The 21,506-nt window shown below is 36.2% G+C and overlaps 1 protein-coding gene across 1 annotated transcript in view; it reads right to left on the reverse strand.

Moving 5' to 3' along the window:
* Positions 1-644: 644 nt before the first annotated feature.
* The window catches only part of IFT80 (intraflagellar transport 80), a 30,265-nt gene continuing 9,403 nt past the window's right edge, over positions 645-21,506 (reverse strand). Inside the window, exons 6-18 of the mRNA XM_085068933.1 lie at positions 20,298-20,435; positions 15,632-15,811; positions 13,747-13,865; positions 13,202-13,276; positions 12,496-12,659; positions 11,815-11,879; positions 11,260-11,395; positions 10,719-10,866; positions 8,926-9,097; positions 6,784-6,873; positions 6,526-6,698; positions 5,470-5,593; positions 645-2,673 (exon numbers count right to left, since the gene is read on the reverse strand). Coding sequence (XP_084925059.1) covers positions 2,560-2,673; positions 5,470-5,593; positions 6,526-6,698; positions 6,784-6,873; positions 8,926-9,097; positions 10,719-10,866; positions 11,260-11,395; positions 11,815-11,879; positions 12,496-12,659; positions 13,202-13,276; positions 13,747-13,865; positions 15,632-15,811; positions 20,298-20,435 — 1,698 coding nt within the window. The 3' untranslated portion in view covers positions 645-2,559. The remainder of the gene's footprint in view (positions 2,674-5,469; positions 5,594-6,525; positions 6,699-6,783; positions 6,874-8,925; positions 9,098-10,718; positions 10,867-11,259; positions 11,396-11,814; positions 11,880-12,495; positions 12,660-13,201; positions 13,277-13,746; positions 13,866-15,631; positions 15,812-20,297; positions 20,436-21,506) is intronic.

A 21,506-nucleotide genomic window follows, 5' to 3' on the forward strand; every position in this document is an offset into this window, starting at 1 on the left:
AATTCTGTGCACTCATCCCTCTCCCTCCCTGAAGGTACCAACCATCCTGTTTTTCACAGCAGGGCAAAGGCTGTGAACTAAAATTAACAAGTTAAATTTCACTATTGGAAATTTTATACCACAAGGGCAACTCCTGACTGAATGGGATCAATAAAAATCAACTTTGGAAATAGAGATTCTTACATGTGGTCAATTCATAAAGATCTTTTTTCTCCCTGACTCTTCCCCATCCCCTGCAGAATAAAGTATCATCTTTGCTATCATGAAAATAAAGAAATGGAGGTCTTAAAATTTCTATGTTTAATAAAAACCATGGCAAAACCAATACAAAAGACATTCCTCCAATATAAAAAATAGTAAATTGCTTCTCTCCAACTTCTCCTCATCTGTAGGTGATACAAACTTTATGTATCTCTGTAGTTATAGAAATATATATTAAATTTTCAAAATTAAATTTCAGAAAGCTTCAAGCTTTTCCATTATTGCTCATTTGAAATTCTGACTCTTCAGAAGTCAATAAGGCAACAATCACCAGTTTTTCTGCAGGAAATGGTTCCACATAATCTGTAAAATTCAATTTTCATGTCAGATGATTCAAACCTTCCTCCTCTTCCAGTCCCAAAGGGTAAAATCCCACAGACAAATCCAGATCTCAAAGTTTTATTGCCTCAAAAACCAGAAAACAAAAAGATATTTTTAAAATTTTCCCTCTGAACTATTAAAAATAAGCATTAGGTTATCAACACCCACCTGAGCTTTTACTTTTTTCTCACTTGAAGACTTTATTTTTCACTTAAAGATGTATTTTTCAATTTGCCTTTTTTTAACCTGAGAGAATTTACTGTGGTCAAGGTTAAATGAAGTGAATGAACTCAACTCCCACCCTGCAATGGCAAAATTTGGGTTATTTTTGATAACTGATCCATCCCAACAGCACCTAAACAACTGAATTTTCAGCATGTTAATTAATCTCTGTCTCTTAATTGGTTTATGATGGTTTAAATCAAGCAGTCAGTCATGAAATAAGGGATTATTTGCTTTTAAAGGAGTTTTAAAATAATTTCTTGCTCTGGGCAATAATGTAACCAACACATACCTGAAACATCTGTATCCTTCTGCTCTTTTTATTTAATACTGAAAATAACTGAAATCAGGCAAAAAATACAATGTAAATTTTGGAACCTCCAGAAAAACCAGCTAAAAATTACCTTGGCATGGATGGATGGCATTTTCCTTGGAATTCCAACCTCTAAAATCCCTGCCACAATCCCAGAAAATTCATCTGTTTTCTTCTGAGAATATTCTGAAATTTAGATTTCACACCCAGCGTCATAACTGTATTTAAAACCTGGTGAAAACAAGGAATAAAAGTGCTTTTCCAAAATATTTTGCTTTGTTTTCTATTTAACACCAAGATGTTCAGGACTGGATGTGTGTGATAAAAAATGGAACTAAACCCCTTTCCCATCACCTCCAAATACAATCAAAACACCCAAAAATATGATTTTTTAGCAGTCTGGTAATCACTGGAGATCACCTCATGCAGCAGCACTTAGATACATTAAAAACCTCCACTTTTTATTTGGTTTTATTAAGAAATTAATGAACTCTGCAAGAAAAAGTCACACAGTGATTTACAAAGCAGAAGGGATTTGCTGTATATACAGATATTTAACATTTGCATGGTAACATTTGAAAGATACAAAATAGACCTTGGCAATGCTGAATAACCTGTGAATATATTTATATAAACATGAAGGGTTTCTGCAGGGAAGGCAGCCAGTTTTGGCTGGAAAACAAAGCAAAAATGTATCCTGATGAAATAACACAAATGTAGAAAGAAGTATTTACAAATCAAGTGCTTTGGGCAGAAAAAACACATGAAATATTCTCTTATTTTAAATACTGTTGTCAGTTTTACATGTCAGATGCTACAAATGCTGTTTGTCATTCCCAACAACCCTAAAAGCACATTCCAAAGTATTTTGAACAATTTTACTTTTTACCTTTTACTGCTGAATGCTTTGCTCAGGGACAAACCTGAGTTGCTGAAGTCACCTGAAATCATCTGTTAAAAAACTTGCTTTATGTCTAAACTGTGAGGGAAATATTTATTTGTACTTTAGAGGCTCAAGATAGGTTTTTTTTTTTGCATTTTTAGCATTTGCAGTTTGCTAAATTGGTTTGAGGGCACTTTGAACAAGTCTGGAGAGATGCCTGAGGCTGCAGAAATCACCAAACTGCTTCAATTGGGACTTCATTGGAGGCAACTCAGGTTAAAGAATTCTAATGGAACTGAGAATTTAAAAGCCACTGAGAGAAGGACAATTAATTCCCTTTTTTTCCCTCATTCATGTAGCACTCATGGCACCAGAACATAAACCCAGCTCAAAATGGAAGTAAATAATTCATTCTGTGTGTCACCCAACGAGTAAAATCGACAGAAATTCTCACTCCTGTGGTCCACAAAACGTCTGCTGTGGCTTTTTTTTTTACATTTGTCAGCACAAGCCAATACCAAATAGTGAAGGAGCAGTTTAAAGGTGCCCAAAATGTCAGTTATTGCTGCACAGTCACACTGGTCCTCACTGCAGGGCTGGCTGCTGCTCGTTCCCTTTCTTTAGCAATTTCCATCTCTATTTTGGCTTTGATTTTATTCCAATCCACTTCCAGCTGTAAGAACAGAAAAATGGAACACACAGAGCTCAACATCAGAGAGGAAAGTCAGTTATTCACCAGCAGAGCAATTTGAAAACACAATTATAAAGTGATGAGAACTTCAAACTCATGGAAGATATGAAGGCAGAGTTGAGTTCTAACTGAGCTTCCACCTTGAAAACAAACCAAGATAAATACTTTAATCAATCCCACATCTCAACGTGGCTGGCAGTGGAACACAAAAATAACCTGTTTCTAATTCAATAGCATGACATCAGTGTCCTGTTACTGAAAATTCAGCCCTGGATCAATAATTGATGAGCAGTGTCTCCTCCAAGGAAGCTGATAGGGTATGAAACCAGTTAGCTGCTGTAACAGAAATCAGATTCCTGCTTGGAATTGTTCTTCCCCATCAAGAAATGGTTTAGCTTTACCTTGGCATTTGTCCAGCTGCAGAGATTTGGCATTTCCTGGCTGTGTTTTGTGGCACTGAAATGTCAATAGATACAGCACAATGTCACAGTACAAATGTGGGGTACAAGAGCTGCTCATTCCCAAAAACGCTTGATGAGGGGAAAAAAATGGATCATGGTGGGTTTGATGGCCATAAAAACACGTCCAAAAATGTAATTGTGCAGTTCAGTTTATTGCTGGAGAATTAACACTGTCAAAGATGGGATGGCAGAAGAATTTCAAAGGCTGCACAGGGAATTTTCCTCTGTAATTCAGTCATGGGATAACGAGGAAGATTCTCTAAGAGGGAAGGTGAAACTGCAATATCCAGGTTCTCAGGTGAAAATCTAATAATAATACCTCAATTCCTGATGCAATTTCTGGGCCCAGGATTCTCAGCATAGATATAAAGTACTAAGAACTTGATATGTAAAATAAGCACATTTTTTAGATCCTGCCTGGCTGCAGAAAAGAGAGGAAAAAACTCCTTATTTAAGCCTGAAGAGGTTTTAGATGTGAGATGGAAGCTGAGACCCTTTTTTATCCCTGAGAAGGAACAGCAGCACAAAATCTTGCTTTTCATTTTCCTTCCCATTTTGCTTTATGAATTTGACAAGTTGCATTAAGAATTTAATTACAGCTTAAAATTGATATTAAATTGTCCCGGGTTAATGATAAGACTCTCTCCTCCGAGAGCGAAGGGCCCCGACACCCCCTCCCCCACCCACAACAGAACCTCTCAGATGAAAGTGAAGAAAAAACTATTTATTTAACAAAACCACGCAGAGTGCCCTACAAGGCACAGGGGAAGGGGAAAACAAGGTGAAAGGCAGTTATTCAACCTGAATAAAAAGTCCTTTTCTCAGACGCAGTCCCTCTCCTCCTCGCCCCCCACCCGGGGCCGGGTGGAGCTCCCTGGAGAGCTCTGCTGTCCTCTGGCCCTCCTGGGTCTCCGGGTGGCAAAGCAGATCGAAGAGAAGGGGTCCAAACGAGGAAAAAGAAGAAGAATGGAAAAAACGGGAACAGAGCTCACTCCGACCCCCGTCCAGCACGCAGTCTCTGCCGAGCGACGAATCCTCCCCCGGAGCGAGGCTTGGGGAAAATGTTTTCAAAAAAACCCGCGTTTCTCTCTGCGGCTGGGTGCAGTTAAAGAGACAGGACCACACATTTTTTTCTTTCTTGGGCATATAAGCCAACGATAGGGGATAAAGGATTATCATATCATCAATCCAAGACATAAATAGATCCCCTCTACTCTCAGATCCAGCAAAGACCTCCAGCACCTGGATGTGGAAAAGGACTTTCCTCCAGAAATGTGAGTGAAACCCAAATTTCAATACTGAATAAGGTAAAAAATCATCCTGCTCACACCTGGTCACTGACAAGATGGAATTCCTCAGGAATCCTTCCAGAATCTACAGCTTTCTCAAGGATTTCAAGAAAGTCAGGATTCTCTTCAATGTCTACCAGAAGCACCAGGAGATTTACACGATTTTTGCTCTATAATGGATTTTATAGAACACACATTTCCTGCATAGCAGCTGGAGAAGATAAGAATGCTTGGTGTCTGTGTTTTGTTTTTCTGTATTTTCCAGGTAAATTACTGCAGAATGGTTCATTAGGGGCAGACTTTTGTTTAGGAAATGAGAACCTTTCACAGTGCTAAAAGCTAATGACTTCCATTAGAAATGCAGCTTTATCCACAGTGCAATGAGTGTCCCATTAAAGGCTGGGAATTCCCAGCTCAGGTGTTCCCTGATCCATCCCTGAAAGATAAAAGGATTTCACACAAAGCAAAGGGCTCTTTCCACCTGAAATTCAGGATGTGTCCTCAGCCTTTCAGCTCACTTAAATACTAATAAATTGATTTCCTGATGATGCAGAGGGTTTCCAATAAATGTATATTGAACTGTTTATCATGTTGGTCAGAATGGTTTGCAGGTCACTTCATAAACATCCAGCTATCTTCCAATTTGTTATTGTTGCTGTCCATAAAATGCCACAAAAATTCTGGAGGTATTTCAGAGAGACACACTGAACCCTGGTGAGGTTCAGCTCCCTGTTTATAGAAAACAACTGTGCCTTCACTCGTGTAATCTTTGCCAGATATTAAATATATATATTGTGTTTCTGTGCCCTCAAATAAAACCCATGCACAGATTCTCCTGGCCAAGCAGCCCCACATCAGGCCAGGACTGTAAAAACCTGTTTTTAAAGTGAAATTTCTGTTCATATTTGAATCACAGAAGGAAAACAGAACTGCAAACCCATCCCACCCTCCTAGATTTGCCCCAAAGCTCAGTGGGAAGCAGCAGGAATAACCCTGAGTGATTATTTATGTTGATTATTATTACTTACACCTTCTGCATATTGCAAAAACCTTTGGTTGGTTTCTTTTTTGCCAAAATCCTCCAAGTACTTCTGTCTGTAAGCCAGGACTGTGTCCACGTGTGTTCTGTGCTTCACTGCCAGATCCAGGGCTCTGGAATGAAGCAGGAATGGCTTGGTGAGGCTGGGAAAGGCTCTGGGACAACCTGATCACATCATTCATTCCATCACAGGAGGGTTTTTACTTCAGGGAAATGCAGAATTTTTCAGGATTTAGCATAAGGGATAAAAATAAGGATGTTTGGTAACTTTTTTATAGTCAGAAATAGGTTCTGAACACTCATAATATATATCTATGAGATATTCTGTGTAATATTTACAAATATCATATAGGTGGGAAGGATTAATTTAATTCATTACTCACACCAGGTTTCTTCTCAATGGTTTAAAAACATCTTATATTTGATATACAGAGAGCTTTTAGATGATATATAAAATAAATATATATCCTTTTCCTAATATTCAGCTTAAACCTCCCCAGACCCAGCTCCACAACAGGCAAAAACCAAAAATCACAGATCCATGGGGGAAAAACAACCTTTTGGCTGAATATATGAATATAATAACAGAGAAATGAGGAGTAAACAACTCGGAGGGGTCTGTCTGAAAATGTGGGGGTTTTGTTTAGAGGAGAAATTCCTCCTTTGTTTCCTCAGCCCTAATTGATATTTTATCCACCTACACAATGCTGGGAGTCTGAGTAGCCACAGCTCTATTTTTAGCAAAAAGACATTTAATTCCACAGCCAGGCTGGAGCATCACTGAGGACCTTCTCTGTGTGAACAGTGGTGAGAAAGCAAAATGTTATTTCAAAATGCTTCCAGGAATATTTTGGGCTTTTATCACCGAATATTTGTGTTTTCTAAATACGACACAAAAATGTTGCTGGTTTTGGTTACTGTCAGACTGTGACTTAATTTGTTTTTTTGAAGTTGTGGGTGATTAAAAGATAAAACAAATGAGTCAGCAATGAAACAACTGATTGAAATAATCAGGGAAAGATATTTGAATGGGAAGAAATCCTACCTCTCCCAGTTGTAAAGGTCAATGTTGACTCGGATGGCTTGGTACACCAGGCCTGACTGCAGCAGGAGGGTTTCAGCCTCCTGGGTATTGCCACTGAAGAGCAGCATGTGAGCCAGCCTGGACTCCTTGGAGGGCAAATCCTTGATGGAATTGATGTACTGCACTTTGTCAATCTGCTCAGGAGGAGGGCAGCAAGGGAGTTAATGAATCAGCTTCGTTTGGAAAGGATTTAATTGGAATTTAACTGGGTTTTCTTACCTCCCCGATGGCTGCATAGGCAATTTCAGCTGTGCTCATGTCCTTGTTGGCCACTGCCATGGCAGCCAAACAAGCCCACAGGGTCTGATCCTGAAATTCCAAATAAAAACAACTTCTAAAGCTTCAAATATTTATTATCATGCTATAGATGACTTCCCACAGGAAGAACACAAGGCCTGAAAATGATGTGTGATAATTTCTCTGTGTGCCATTTATGGCATTGTGGGCTAAGGCTCTTGTTAGAAAATTATTAATTGTTTCTCAGAACTAGGAATTAGAAAACTTAATGGCAATAATATTATTACATTTTTTAATTATTAATTTTATTACTTTTATTGTTTCTTGTGGCTTTTTTGGGGTTTTTTATACAACCTTGAGGAAACCTCATGATGTCAGAATCTAGGAAGATCCTAAATGACATTTTCATGTATTTTCAAGTGACAACATTATCACAATGACTACTAAAACACATTTTACTACAGTTTAAGTACCACATCTAAAAACTCTATTCAGACAGGAAAAGTTTAATTTTTGACTTGTTAGTCCAGGAATTAAGGGAGTTGTAATATTTTTGTTGAAATTTTTCAATAACAGATCTGGAAATAAAGACTTTGCCCTGTGCAGAGGTTTTTAGAAGGATCACTCTTGATTTAAATCAGAATTAACTGCTACGCTGAGTATGTTCTGAACTCATTCCCATCTTTCCCAATCAACCTTTTCCATGACTCAGGATAAACCTTCTTTCAGGCAGCCCATAATTTGGGAGAATTAAGATTGTTCACAAAATCAAATGCTCATAAAATCCTTATCGCAATTCTCTTCCCACTTCCCTTTTATTTAAAAAATCAGGTGATAAAATGCTGAAAACTCAGCCTGAAAGATGAAGTTTCTAGGAGTTGTTCCTGGATGGGTCTTACTGCTCTTTTTCCTCTCAGAAATATCCCTTTTTTTATTCCTGATTGGAAATATTTTTCCTGTCTACCTGGGCTGCCAAAATCAAAATATCCTGACTTGGATGCTTAAATCGGGTGATGTGGACACTGAAAATATATTTTCTGTTACTGTTAATTATAATTACACAACCCAAGTTATCTGGACATGCATTGATTTAATAACTGGTTACAATAATATTTAAAATACACATTTAAGGTCATGATAAAAGTGTTAACTTTCCTAGGAATAAATGGGAATGAATGTTTGGAGGGATTTTGTTGTTTTAAAGACTACCTCACTCACCTCATCTGTTGCTGTTGTCTAAATAAATACAAAAGAAAGCAATGGAAAAGGAAAAACAATAAAAAGAAGTGAAATAAAACATGGAAAATAACAGGTAATGGTGGAGATGTCACCTTTAATTAGTTATATTAAGGAAAATTTAAGCTTAGAACTGAGTTCTGTGAGCACCTCTGCTCAATCCAGCTAAATTTTGGTGTGGCTAAAAATAAGAATTATTATTTATAATTAATTTTGAAATTATTTTACAATGCAATTAAGGAAACCACGTAATTTTCCACGAGGAGTTACAAAAACTGAGTGACAAAGCAGGATGGAAATGACATGTGGATCCTTTAATAGTGATGATATTAAAACTTAAAACTAGAAATCCACTATTAAAAGAACACCCCAAACCACAAATAATCCATGGGATGCTATGTGAAAATCACTAAAAATTAGCTTTACCTCGACAAACCACATAATTTTCCACGAGGAGCTACAAAAACTGAGTGACAAAGCAGGATGGAAATGACATGTGGATCCTTTAATAGCATCACTACTAAAGGAAAATGTTGCTGTTGAGCCACTAGCAGAGAAAAAGACCCGGATTCTCAGCGTGGCATGAAAAGAGAGCTTTATTATTTTGATTCCAACTTATATAGACTTTTCAGAGGTCACCCAGATTGGTCAGCCAGAAACCTCCCTCTAGGTCTGACTGGCCAGGCCTGAACTGTCCAAATCTCGAGACACTGTTTTAACAACATCCAAACTTTATCTTTGTTTATAAAACACAGGAAAAATGCTCATGGGAAAGACCTGTGCTAGCCACAGGAAACCTTCCAACCAGCAATCCACTATTAAAAGAACACCTCAAACCACCAACACCCCAGGGGCTGCTGTGTGAAAAGCCCCACAAGTCAGCGTTACCTTGACGAAGCGGCAGAGCCTGACGCCATCCTGCCAGCTGGAGGAGCTGACGTAGTCGTGCAGGATGGCAGGGTAGGGAGAGATGTGCAGGTGCACCAGAGAGCCATCCAGCACCCTCACTGTCACCTGGTTGCCCACAAAGCTCACCACCTGGGAGTTCCTGCTGAACTCGCTGCGGGGATGGTGGGAAATAGATCAGGTTAGAAGTGTTGTATAACTTTGGTCAAAGGTTTGGTTTGTCTTTACCCCAAGAAAAGGAGTTTTAGGTTTCTTTCAGGGTGTTGTTCTGCCAGGTGAGGTCTGGTGGACTCAGCAGATCAACAGACTGGAAGAACCCAAAGATAAAGGGAAAAGATAAAGATAAAGATAAAGATAAAGATAAAGATAAAGATAAAGGTAAAGATAAAAGATAAAGTAACCCAAAGCTAAAGAGCTCTCAGCAGAACATCAGCAGACAGCAGTGACTATCTACAAACAGCTACCCCAGAGCACCTCCAGCAGGGCTGAAGACATCTGGGCAGGAAAGGACTGAGAGGAGAATTGGAGAATGAAAAATCTAATTAACATCATTGGTGAGGAGATTCAGATCCAATGGGAAACTGAATACTGGGGGTTTGCTCAACTCTGCACCAATGAACACTGACCCAATACATTCCTATGTATTTTTACTGTATAAAATATCTGAAAAATCTAGTAAATCCATGTATCCTGGAATGATTCTCTCTGCACAGCCGGGCTGTGTGTGGATGAGATGATTTCTGTGGTACATCCTGGCCAGAACAACATCCTGGCCAGATAATAAAGTAATGCTTTGACTCTCTGACATTAAAAATGTTGTTGGAGGGTTTTTGTATTTTTTTCCCGCAGATTTGGTGACAGGGAGAGAGCAAACCAAGGGAATATTCTGGTTTTTTGTACAGAAACAAACTGAACATCAGTTATTTGTGACCTAGCAGTTTGCTACTTTCAATCCCCAAAGCAATTCAGACAAATCTGTTTGGTTTTCACAAAAAACTGAGGCAAAATTTCACGAGAAAATTCAAATTTCTTTTCAATGAAAAATTCAAATTTCGCTTCCATTGCATTTCGAATTCAAATTTTGCTTCTACATCGAGATGCTGCTCTGCTTTTAAAATCTGCTTCATTATTTCAACCCCAAAGTTTGAAATTTTCCTTGTAAAACACATTTTCCTCACTTCCCAGTCACGAAACAAGACAATTTTTAAAAGTTGCAGCCCTGGCTTTATTTCAACCCCAAAATTTTCCTTAAAAAACACATTTTCCTCACTTCCCAGCCACGAAATAGGGGAATTTTAAAAGTTGCAACCCTGGCTGGATTTCAACTCCGAAGTTTGAAATTTTTCTTATAAAACACATTTTCCTCATTTCCCAATCACGAAACAGGGGAATTTTAAAAAGTTGCAACCCTGGCTTTATTTCAACCCCAAAGTTTGAAATTTTCCTTGTAAAACACATTTTCCTCATTTCCTGACATTTTCCTCATTCCTCATGTTCACGAAACAGGAGAATTTTCAAAGTTGTAACCCTGGTTTCTACTTCTCCTGACCATCATTTGTTAAGGAAAGTTAGTTAAATAAAATAGTTAAATAAATAGTTTTATATAGTTATATAGTTAAATAAATAGTTAAATAAATCGTGTTTAAATAGCTAAATAAATAGTTAAATAAAAATCAATAGTTAACTTTAAATAGTTAAATAAATCATTTAGTTCAATAAATCATATAGTTAAATAAATAATTCAATAAGTCCTATTTGGATTAAAGATTTCTTACTTTGCACCAACTTCATAGAGAGTTTTTGGGAGAAGATCTTTATCCACATAGACTGTGTTGGGATAATACCAGACGGTGAACTTGGAATCCTGAATGCCACACAGGATGTTGGATGTGTCATTCCAGGCCAAACTTTGCACCATTGTCCCTTAATTAAAACAAGAAATCATTGCTTTAAATCAATTTTAAATCAATAAAACAATTAAAACCATAAATAAAAGACAATTCTGTAAGAAACTTTAAAATAAAGGAAATTCTAAAAGGGTGAACAAATTCTAAAATTCATCATTTTTAGTTGCTTTTCTAAGGTTTTAACCTCAGGTTTGTAACATCTGAACAGCTCTGCATGGAACTGATGGAAAAATGACCAGAATTTAGATAAAATGTGCTAAAATTGTTTCTATCTATCCTATGAAAGCCACAGAGGTTTTTTTCCAAGTTCAATTTCACTATTAATTAATTAAAATGGTGTCTCTTGCATTAGATAAAAATCAATTTCTCTCCCAGCATCTTCCCAAACATCCATTTGAATTTTTCTTACCTATTTTGACAATTTTCTGCTCTTTCCCAAACCTCTTCACTGAAGTGATGAAAAGATCTCTGTTCTTATCAATGAAAGCGATTTTCCTTTCACTTGTAAGTCCTTTCTGGTCCAAAGCAATCTCCACAATTTCTGTCTGCAAAGGGAAAAGATAATTCTGATTTTTGTATTGGGGATTTGATATTTGGACATTCAATCAAATTTATTTTTTCCTAAAAACAAGGCAGAAAATTCTTTGGTAAACTGAGTTGAGAAAACATTTTGTGTGAGATTTCTCTATTGAATAAAGTATTTTACAGGGTTGGGATTAAGATGATTGTAAGGTCCTTTCCAACCCAATCCATGCCACAATTCTGTGATTTTATAAACTGAATTTCATGAAGATTAAAACAGTTCTGAAGGCAACACAAAGCACTGAAAGTCAGCCAGAGCTGAAAAGCTCTTTCCTATTAAGATTTTAAAACCTTTAATGGATTTTTAGTCCCATTATTGAGGCAAACCCTTAATGATTCTTAATTTCTACATCAAATAAAGGCATTAAATCCTTTACTTTACCTTGTGGGTCAGAGGCTTTCCATCCCCCAGTGGCTTCCCAGATAAAGCTTCAAATATGTAGATAACTGAGGAAAAATAACAATGTGGTTTATTAATTAAAACAGCAGTTTTTCAGAGATTTTTCCAGCTGTCCTATTCTTTTCTGAGTATAATTTAGTGCAAGTGGATAAAATATTCCATGTGAGATTTCCCAGTGATTTTCACACTCTGGTGAAAAAACAATCTTATAAAAAAATAGATTTTCACTTCCCCTCCCTATTTTTCATTTCCCATCTCAAATGGGGTTTTACAGAAATCACAGTGAGTTCTGATAAAAGTTTGCACCCAGAATTTTGAATAAATCCATGTTCCCAATATCAGATTTACTCAATTAACCCACAATTTAATGAATGTGAATGTTTAGAGAGAAAACTGACTGCAAAATCCCATCAGGGAGTAAAAAACCTTTTCAAGTATTTTCTGTAAATATTTCAAGGATCAGCTGGAAATTCAGAGCCAAATTGTTCTCTCAGAGTTTTAAAATTAATTTTAAGCAAGACCCATCATTTGATTTTTAATGTATATATTTATTTATATATTTATATTTTATATCTATATATCTATATATATATAAAATATAATATATATATATATATTTATACCAAATCTCTGTATTTTTCTGTGGAATAAATCAGAATTTACCTTTCTCATCAGCTTTGTCCTTCACTGCCAGGGTGTCATTGCTCAGAGCCACAGTCTGGGCATTTAAAATGTCTGTTCTCATGCCTGGGTATTTGGGAGAGGAAATCAATCTGCCTTCATAGGAATACAAATAAAGTCCTCCACCATCTACAAGGAGAAAATGCCTACAAAAAACCCCAAAAACCAAAGATTAATAATACAGAAAAATGCTATTTTCAGCAATGGGAAGGTCATTATTTAATATTTTGCAACTGTTTTGAGCTCAACATCAATCCTAAGCTTTGAGTTTCCAAGATGTTCTGGAAGTTCTGTGTGGAAAAGTTCACTTTTAACGGGAAGATTGTCTTTTTCCAGGAGAAATATTTATTATGCGAAATGTTTTTGATTTTATCTGGATATTATTTAATTCTAATATTTCAGTGTAAGCTTATGTCCATTATATATATGTATATGATAGATAAATGTATTTGTTATATATAGTAAATATACAATAAGATACATAATTATATAACAATTATATATAATAATTATATGATACATATAAAGTGTACACAATTATAGAATAATTATATATAATATACATTATATATAATAATATATAATAAATGTATTTATTTGATTATTCAGCATATTAATATTGAATTTATGGAATTATTTATTCAATATGCTATGTTAATAATGAGCATTAGAAGAAGTCATCAGGTACCTTTCTGCTTGGAGAATCAAACTCACAGTTCCTTCCTTCAGGTCAAAAATCAGTGGAGTGTTCCAGTTCTTTGTCCTGAAAATATAGAAAATCAGCATTAAAATAACTCATTTTCACACATTTCAAATACAAAGTTGGATTCAGTAGGCAAAAAACCACATTTTTATTCATCTGAGATTCCTAAAAAGAGTTTTTTTAACTTCAAACAGCATTTATGAAGCCAAGGAACACTGATAAGCACAAAATATGATGGAATAAATCATTTTTTCATCCCTTCACACCAGCAGCAGCTGCCCTGGGAATCTTAATAAAACAGCAAAATCGCATTTATATGGATTAATTGATTTTTAAAATATTTCTGAACTCTGGAGGTTGGACAGTCCCTCTCTATACCCCAACAGAGCTGCATTATTGATCCTGAGCAGATATTCCATCAAATATTTCAATTAGTTAATAAATAAATGAATTACTGTGCTTCCAATCCAATCCCTGCTACCTTTCCCAAGTGTTTGATGAAGCTGAGGAAGAGGAATTGTGTTACTCACGAGTACACATAGCACTGCAGGGAAGTGGAAACCACCAGATAGCCATAGCTCAGGGAGGCTTTGATCACTCTGTCCCGGAATTCCAGCAAGTCCACAGCATCGTTCAGGACATTGTGCACCTGAGCCAAGGACATGGAATTATACAAAAGAGATGAAATGAAAATTAGTTAATCACTTATTCTCGTTGAGAAGATCATCTGAGATGGAGGAGGATAGAGAATTCCCATCTTAAAGAGTGTTCAGCTGTTGATTACTTCAATATTTGAAATAAACAATAATGCAATGATCAAACAATCAGCAATATAGGATTGGGATGAAGATGCTGCAGAGTTCTACATGAATTTGAATGATTCCACCCTTGGAAACTCAGGAAATTCAGGAGAAGGGCTGGGGGAGCAGCTTGTGCCTTTGAAATGTCACTTAAAATCTGCTCATGCAAATCAGAATTTGGGTCAAATCAACACAGATTTTTCAGCTCAGAGATTTTAGGAAGCTAAAAATTCAAGGGGGTGCCTTAAATAGAAAACTGTCCTGTTTGTTTGTGGATTTTTTTGGGGTTTTTTTGCAGATGTCACCATTCTGAGGGTGGTAACTTCCTTTTGATGTTCTCCATTATGCACCAATTGCAAACCAAGCACTGAACTCAATTATTCCAAAAGCCATTTCCAAGGACATGTTAATTGCTATGTCCACCACAGTATTGTTAATGACATTGTGCACCTGAGCAAAGGGACATGGAATTATACAAAAGAGATTAAATGAAAATTAATTAATCACTTATTCTCGTTGAGAAGACCATCTGAGATGGAGGAGGTCAGAAAATTCCCATTTTAAGAGTGTTCAGCTGTTGATTACTTCAATATTTGAAATAAGCAATGATCCAAACAATCAGCAATATCCAGGATTGGGATGAAGATGCTGCAGAGTTCTACATGAATTTGAATGATTCCACCCTTGGAAACTCAGGAAATTCAGGAGATGGGCTGGGTGAGCAGCTTGTGCCTTTGAAATGTCACTTAAAATCTGCTCATGAAAGTCAGAATTTGGGTCAAATCAACACAGATTTTTCAGCTCAGAGATTTTAGGAAGCTAAAAATCCAAGGGGGTGCTTGAAATAGAAAAGTGTCCTGTTTTTTTGTGGATTTTTGGGGTTTTTTTTTGCAGATGTCACCATTCTGAGGGTGGTAACTTCCTTCTGATGTTCTCCATTATGCACCAATTGCAAAACAAGCACTGAACTCAATTATTCCAAAAGCCATTTCCAAGGACATGTTAATTGCTATGTCCACCACAGCATCACTAATTCCCTTTGCTATTGTAACTCAGGAAAAAAAATCCATTTACAACTTTTTGTATAAATATATAGGAATAAAATCCCTATAAAATCCCAGAATTAAAAATGAGTCCTGACTCAGGGTTAGCCACACTTCCTCAGTTTTTCACATATTGGAAGAGAGAATTCAAATTCCCTGGAGATCATCCCCAGAGTGCATCTGGGACGAGTCGATGTCTGGGAATGAGCGGAAAAAATGGGAATTTTTACCTGATCTGTGCTCTGTGTTCCCAGACACTGACTCATGCCATCCCACCCACTGCCCCAAACTCCAATCCAGCACTGCTGTTGCTCCAACTTTTCCCAGTTATATATCCAACATGAAAAGGAAAGAAAAAACCCATTTAAGGTTCTAATTAGGAATTTAGGAACTTGATATTGAAAAGAGTGAATGTGTAATTTGGAAAATGTGGAAGGATGGAAAATCTTTATTATCCCAGAGAGTGAATGATGTGAGTCAGTGTCTGGGAACACAAATTAACTTCAAAATTCTCATTTTGCATTCAAATAAGCTTTGTAAATCAGACTTGCCCAGCTCTGAAGTGATTTTACCTTCATGGTTCTCCTCTTAATTAAGGTAATTTCGAAGTGTTTCCATTCCCAGCGCTGCTCCACCACGTGGGCAAAGATCACATGGCCATTGCCACAAGCTCCAGCCAGCTGGGTGCCATCGATGGACCAGGAAATGGTGAAAATGCTGCCAGTGTTGGGCTTCTCCAGGGAATAAGACCACTGGGAAAACAGAGAAAATAATCATTAAAGTGACTCTGTAGTTTTTAAAAGCCATTTATTGCAATCAATGCTTTTGTAGGGTTGGGGTTTTTGAGGAAGTGGCAAGAAATGAAGTTTCATTACATGGGGATTGGATGATGTCAGGCAGACTCTGGAAAAACATGAAAAGCATCAAGTTCAGCCCGAATTAAAATGTCACAATGCCTGAAGGACATCAGGCACCACTTTTCATAGGATTTAGGTGGAAGGAAATCACCCAAATCGAAGTCTTTTTGTGATTCAGATGGAGAGAAACCCCCAAAATCAGAGTCTTTGTATGATTTAGATGGAAGGAAGTCTCAACAATCAAAGTCTTCGTATGATTTAGATGGAAAAAAACCTCTAAAAATCAAAGTCTTTGTACAATTTAGATGGAAAGAAGCCTCAAAAATCAGAATCTTTGCATGATTTCGATGGAAGGCAATCTCAAAAATCAAAATCTTAGTATGATTCAGACAGAGTAAAATCACAAAAATTATAGTAAAATAAAGGATTGGATTTAAAATGTTCAGTGGGAAGGGAACACAATGGGATGAAATCCAGCTCCAGTTGTGCTCCTGGATTGGGAATTTTGAGTGGAATTGAGGCTTTTTTCCACATTGAGATGAGTGAAAGGCAATGCCTGAATTTCCATTTTCAAACCTCCATTTTAAGGCTTCACCTTCCACATCATTCCCTGTCTGTGGGATCTGCTTGGGAAGGCAATTCCAATTTTTGGAGACAAGACCACAACTGCTCCTCTGCCCAGCCAGGCTGAATTCCCTAGTAATTAACCCCACCCTAATTAAAGGCTGGCTCCTCCCAGGGCCCAGCACAGCTCTGCAATGGTTGCACCCAGCGCTGGGAGAAAGCTCTGCAGGATTTCCAGCCATGCCAGATGTTTTTCCCAGCTGGGATGGATCTGGGAGCTCTTTGAAGGAGTTATTTCCAGGCTGAGCTCTGGGATCCTCCCAGGCTGCTGCCGAGGTCACTTCCCCTGGATCAAAGATGCACCCAGCAGGAATGGAAGGACACCAAACCAGCAGCTCAGAACCACTTGAAGGAGCTCCAGGAATGTTGGTTTGGAGCTGCTTTTCCATGGAAAGCACAAACACCGAAGCTCTGACAGGATGCATTCCCAAAATTACTTTTTTAATAGGTTTTTTCCCCTCAGGTCATTGAAAAGCATTCAAATATTTCCAGATTATAACCTACATTTTTTTAAAAGAACCCAGGGAAAGCCATTCCCAAGCTTTCTTCTCCAGCTGTTTTTGAAGGATCTGTGTAACTCAGAGCACTCCAGTGATTCATGCTCCCTGCATGTGGCTGGTGCATTTAGCACAGACAAATGTTATCATCAAAATCATTTCAGCTCTTCATTTTTAAATACAAACAATTAAAAAAATAGAATAGCTGGTGTGGAGTTCCTAAATACACTGATTTTTTTTTTTTTTAGGAAAAGTCTAACTGTAACTCCAGGAATGAATGTTGATCCAACATTACCTGCAATATTAGACTTCAGGTTATAATTTTTCACTGAATTCCCTGAATTCTCTCAAGAACAAACCCAAGAGTTCTAAAAGTTTCATTGCATTAAATAAATACATAAAAGCTGCAATTTGAGCTTCCCATTTCTGATTGCACAATGGGGTGAAAATGCAAAATTCCAGTCCCTAAATGCTGCCTGACTTCCTACTCAATTCCCACTTGTGGCTGAAGGGATTTCAAGGAGCAAATTCCCAGAATTCTGTCCCAGGAATCAATTAGTAACTTTATACACATTTTTAAACCTAAAATTCTCCTGAAATCCAAACACATTCCCACAAATATCAACCCAAGAACTAAAACAGGATGACAAATTGCTCCCTGTAAATTCTTCCCCACAGAAAATGAAATATTGATGTAAATAATTACTTCCATAGGTGATCCAAGTGCTTTAATTTTCTTCCAGAAGTTCCATTAGCCAATTCCAATAAATTAAAATATGCCAGCTTGGAAAGAATTGCTCAGCAACACAATTCCATGGGAAACCTATCTGTAATATTTTTACTTTTATTAAGCTACAAAGAGTTCAGGATCATGAATAATAAAAGCAGATCAAACAGAGGCAGTGTAGAAAAATCACCTTTTTTTTTTGACACTGCCAAATGCACAACACTAAAACTGAATGGAATGAGATCACAGCTGTAATTCCATAGAAAAGAGATTTTTGGGATTTTATAGTGCTCTGGTTTAGGGCAATTTGGAAATATCAGAATGATATAAAAACAAATGTACTGTACACATTATTTAACTAGAAATTGGATGCCCCCATTCACTAATTCAAATTATTAATTTGAGCAGTGTTTGACTTTTGATGTTTTTTATCACTGATCTCTCTACACTTCCCAAGGCACTGGGAACACAGCCTGCCTGCAGGCCAGCTATAGTAATTTATTGCAACAATTTATACATAAATATATGATATCTCTTCAAATTACATAGAAGCAAAAGGGATTTTTAAACGAAGAAATAAAATTTAAAATGTTATTATTAAATTTGTTTGTTTTTTTTTTACCATGAAGCTGTTTGAACATCATAGGGAGGTGGAAAGAAAATGAAAAAAAGAGCATTGACTGAGAGGATTTGATTTAATTATGGCCCAAAGTGAACACATATGCTAGAGAAGAGTTAATGATATATATTTATTGTCCTGATGGCTCCCTGGGGAGCAATTCTGCTCCATGACATCAGACACAATAAAAATGTCTGTCTGACCAGGAAAAGGCAGATCTGCTTCTCTTCAAACTCCATCCTTCGGTGCGATGGGAAAAATTCCTGTTTGCCCTCAGCTCAGCACAGCCACTCCTTCAGTCATTATTTACATTTAATGTCATTGTTTACAACCAAAATCTTCAATTTGGAGAGAATAAATCACCAGTGGGAGCTGCTAAATGGATAAAGCATCTCCACCAGCTACTGGTCATTTGTGTTTGAGAGTTGAGTAATTAATGAGGTAAAATAACCTGAATTTTTTACAAGAAATAAACCTGTCTGCATTAAAATTCCCAACCAAGTCCACCAGCCTGTTAAGCATTAAATGACCCAGGCTTAAATTAAATTACAGAACAGATGTGTAGATATCAAAAGAAAACATTTTTAATTCAGCAAATTGACACTTCACAACAAATAACCGCATTTGAGTACTTTGACAACACTAATAAAATAATATTTTACTTACAGATTTATAATTAAATTCTATTTACACACTGTCAGTGAACATCAGTGAAATCAGAATTACTATAAAAAGTGGAATGTGAAAACTCCAATTTTACCCTTATGCCTCTTCTCTAATAATAATAATGGTGATGATAATAATAATAATCATAATCATAATCTTTAAAGGTTCTTCTTCCTGAATTTAAAATATTTGAAACACACAGTCCAAGTTGCTGGTGAGGTGACTGAAGATGCCCAGAACACCACAGCAAATTCTTCCCCAAAAGAGCAACAAAACAAGGGGAAAAGAGGTAAAAAATGAGACAATTGAAGTCCCAAATAATCAAGGTTTGCTGCAAAAAAATCTGAGCAAAAAGCTGCAGAACCACAGGAAACCCACAGAGACAGTGAGGTCAATCTGTGCTAACTCAGAGCACAGCGAAGGGAGGGGAAACTGTACTAAACTCATTTTAATTAGAGACAGAGGTGAAAAAACATTATAAAAAGAATGATTCAGGAGTGAACCTTCAAGGGAAAAAAAGAGAAATACAGGTAATTAAATAATAAAAGTGCAGGACATGGTTGTTCTTCCTTTCTTAACAGGGTGTTGTTTTACACTCTTTCATGGTTAAAAATTGCCATTTAGAGTGAACCTTCAAGGGAGAAAAATAGAAATATAGGTAATTAAATAATGAAAGTGCAGGACATGGATCTTCTTCCTTTTTTAACAGGGTATTGTTTTACACCCTTTTTATGGTTAAAAATTGCAATTTAGAGTGAACCTTCAAGGGAAAAAAAGAAGAGAAATACTGGTAATTAAATAATTGAGGTGCAGGACATGGTTCTTCTTCCTTTTTTAGCAGGGTGTTTTACACTCTTTTTATGGATAAAAATTGCAATTTAGAGTGAACCTTCAAGGGAAAAAAAGAAGAGAAATATAGGTAATTAAATAATTGAGGTGCAGGACATGGTTCTTCTTCCTTTCTTAACAGGGTATTGTTTTACACTCCTTTTTATGGTTAAAAATTGCCATTTATGGTTATGATTTCTAATGATGCTTGCGAACTTTGTGCTCTCAAGGAAAGAAATTTCATGTTCTAAAAGGGAAAATATTATTTAAAAATATATCTTTTTGAATAGCAAAAAGGTGCTGGATTTCCAAGTAGGTTTTGTTAATAAAACCCCCACAGAACACTGATATCCCTGAGGAATATTTGCTATATTATCCATAAATGTGGACATTTCCACCTTGATTTGGAGCTGGACTCACCCCAGTTTTATCACAGAGCCGTAAAGTATTGAAAGATCCCACAGCAAACAGTTCTCCATCCAGAGCCCAGGCCAGGGCAGTGATGGGATATTCGTGGGGTTGGGAGTTGTAGAGCCCTCGGCCAAAACTGTCCCAAACCTGCAGCAAAATGGCAATTGAAATTAAAAAAGTGTCATTTTAGTAGGGCTGAATAGGATTTTCCCTCTTGTGTGATTGGAAGAATCACCTATGTTATAGTTTGCTTTTGGTTTATATATATATATATTTAATATTTTTATTATTAGTGCAGAAAGAGAATTTTCCCTCACATGTGATTGGAAAAATCACCTATATTGTAGTTTGCTTTTGGTTTATACATATATATTTTTAATATTTTTATTATTAGTGTAGAAAGAGAATTTTCCCTCATGTGTGATTGGAAAAATTGCCTATGTGATAGTTCCCTTTGGTTTATAAATTGATTTTTAATATTTTTATTACTAGTGCAGAAAGAGAATTTTCCCTCATGTTTTAGTGTGATTGGAAAGATCACCTATATGATAGTTCACTTTTATATATATATTTTTAATATTGTTATAATTCCAGAAGTATAATTTCACCTCATGTTTTACTGTGATTGGAAAGATCACCTATATTATAGTTCACTTTTGGTTTATATATAGATTTTAAATATTTTTATTATTACAGGAGTATAATTTTCCCTCATGTTTTAGTGTAACTAGAAAGATCACCCATATTATATTTATTTTTAAAAATATTTTTAATATATATATATATTTTAAAATATTTTTATTACTACAGAAGTATAGTTTTCCCTCATGATTTAGTGTAACTAGAAAGATCACCTATATGATAGCTCACTTTTATACATATATTTTTGATATTTTTATTGTTACAGAAGTATAATTTTCCCTCATGCTTTAGTGTGATTGGAAAGATCATCTATATTACAGTTCGCTTTTGGTTTATATATAGATTTTTAGTATTTTCATTATCACACAAGAATAATTTTCCCACATGATTTAGTGTAACAAGAAAAATCACCAATAAGCTTTTATTAAATATATATAATATTTCTATTATTCCAGAAGTACAATTTTCCCTCATGATTTAATGTAACAAGAAAAATCACCTATAAGCTTTTATTATATATATATATATATATATTTTAATATTTTTATTATTTCAGAAGAATAATTTTCCCTCATG

Source organism: Lichenostomus cassidix, chromosome 9 (assembly GCF_008360975.1).
Source record: "Lichenostomus cassidix isolate B80296 chromosome 9, HeHo_3.0, whole genome shotgun sequence".
NCBI classification, from domain to species: Eukaryota; Metazoa; Chordata; class Aves; order Passeriformes; family Meliphagidae; genus Lichenostomus; species Lichenostomus cassidix.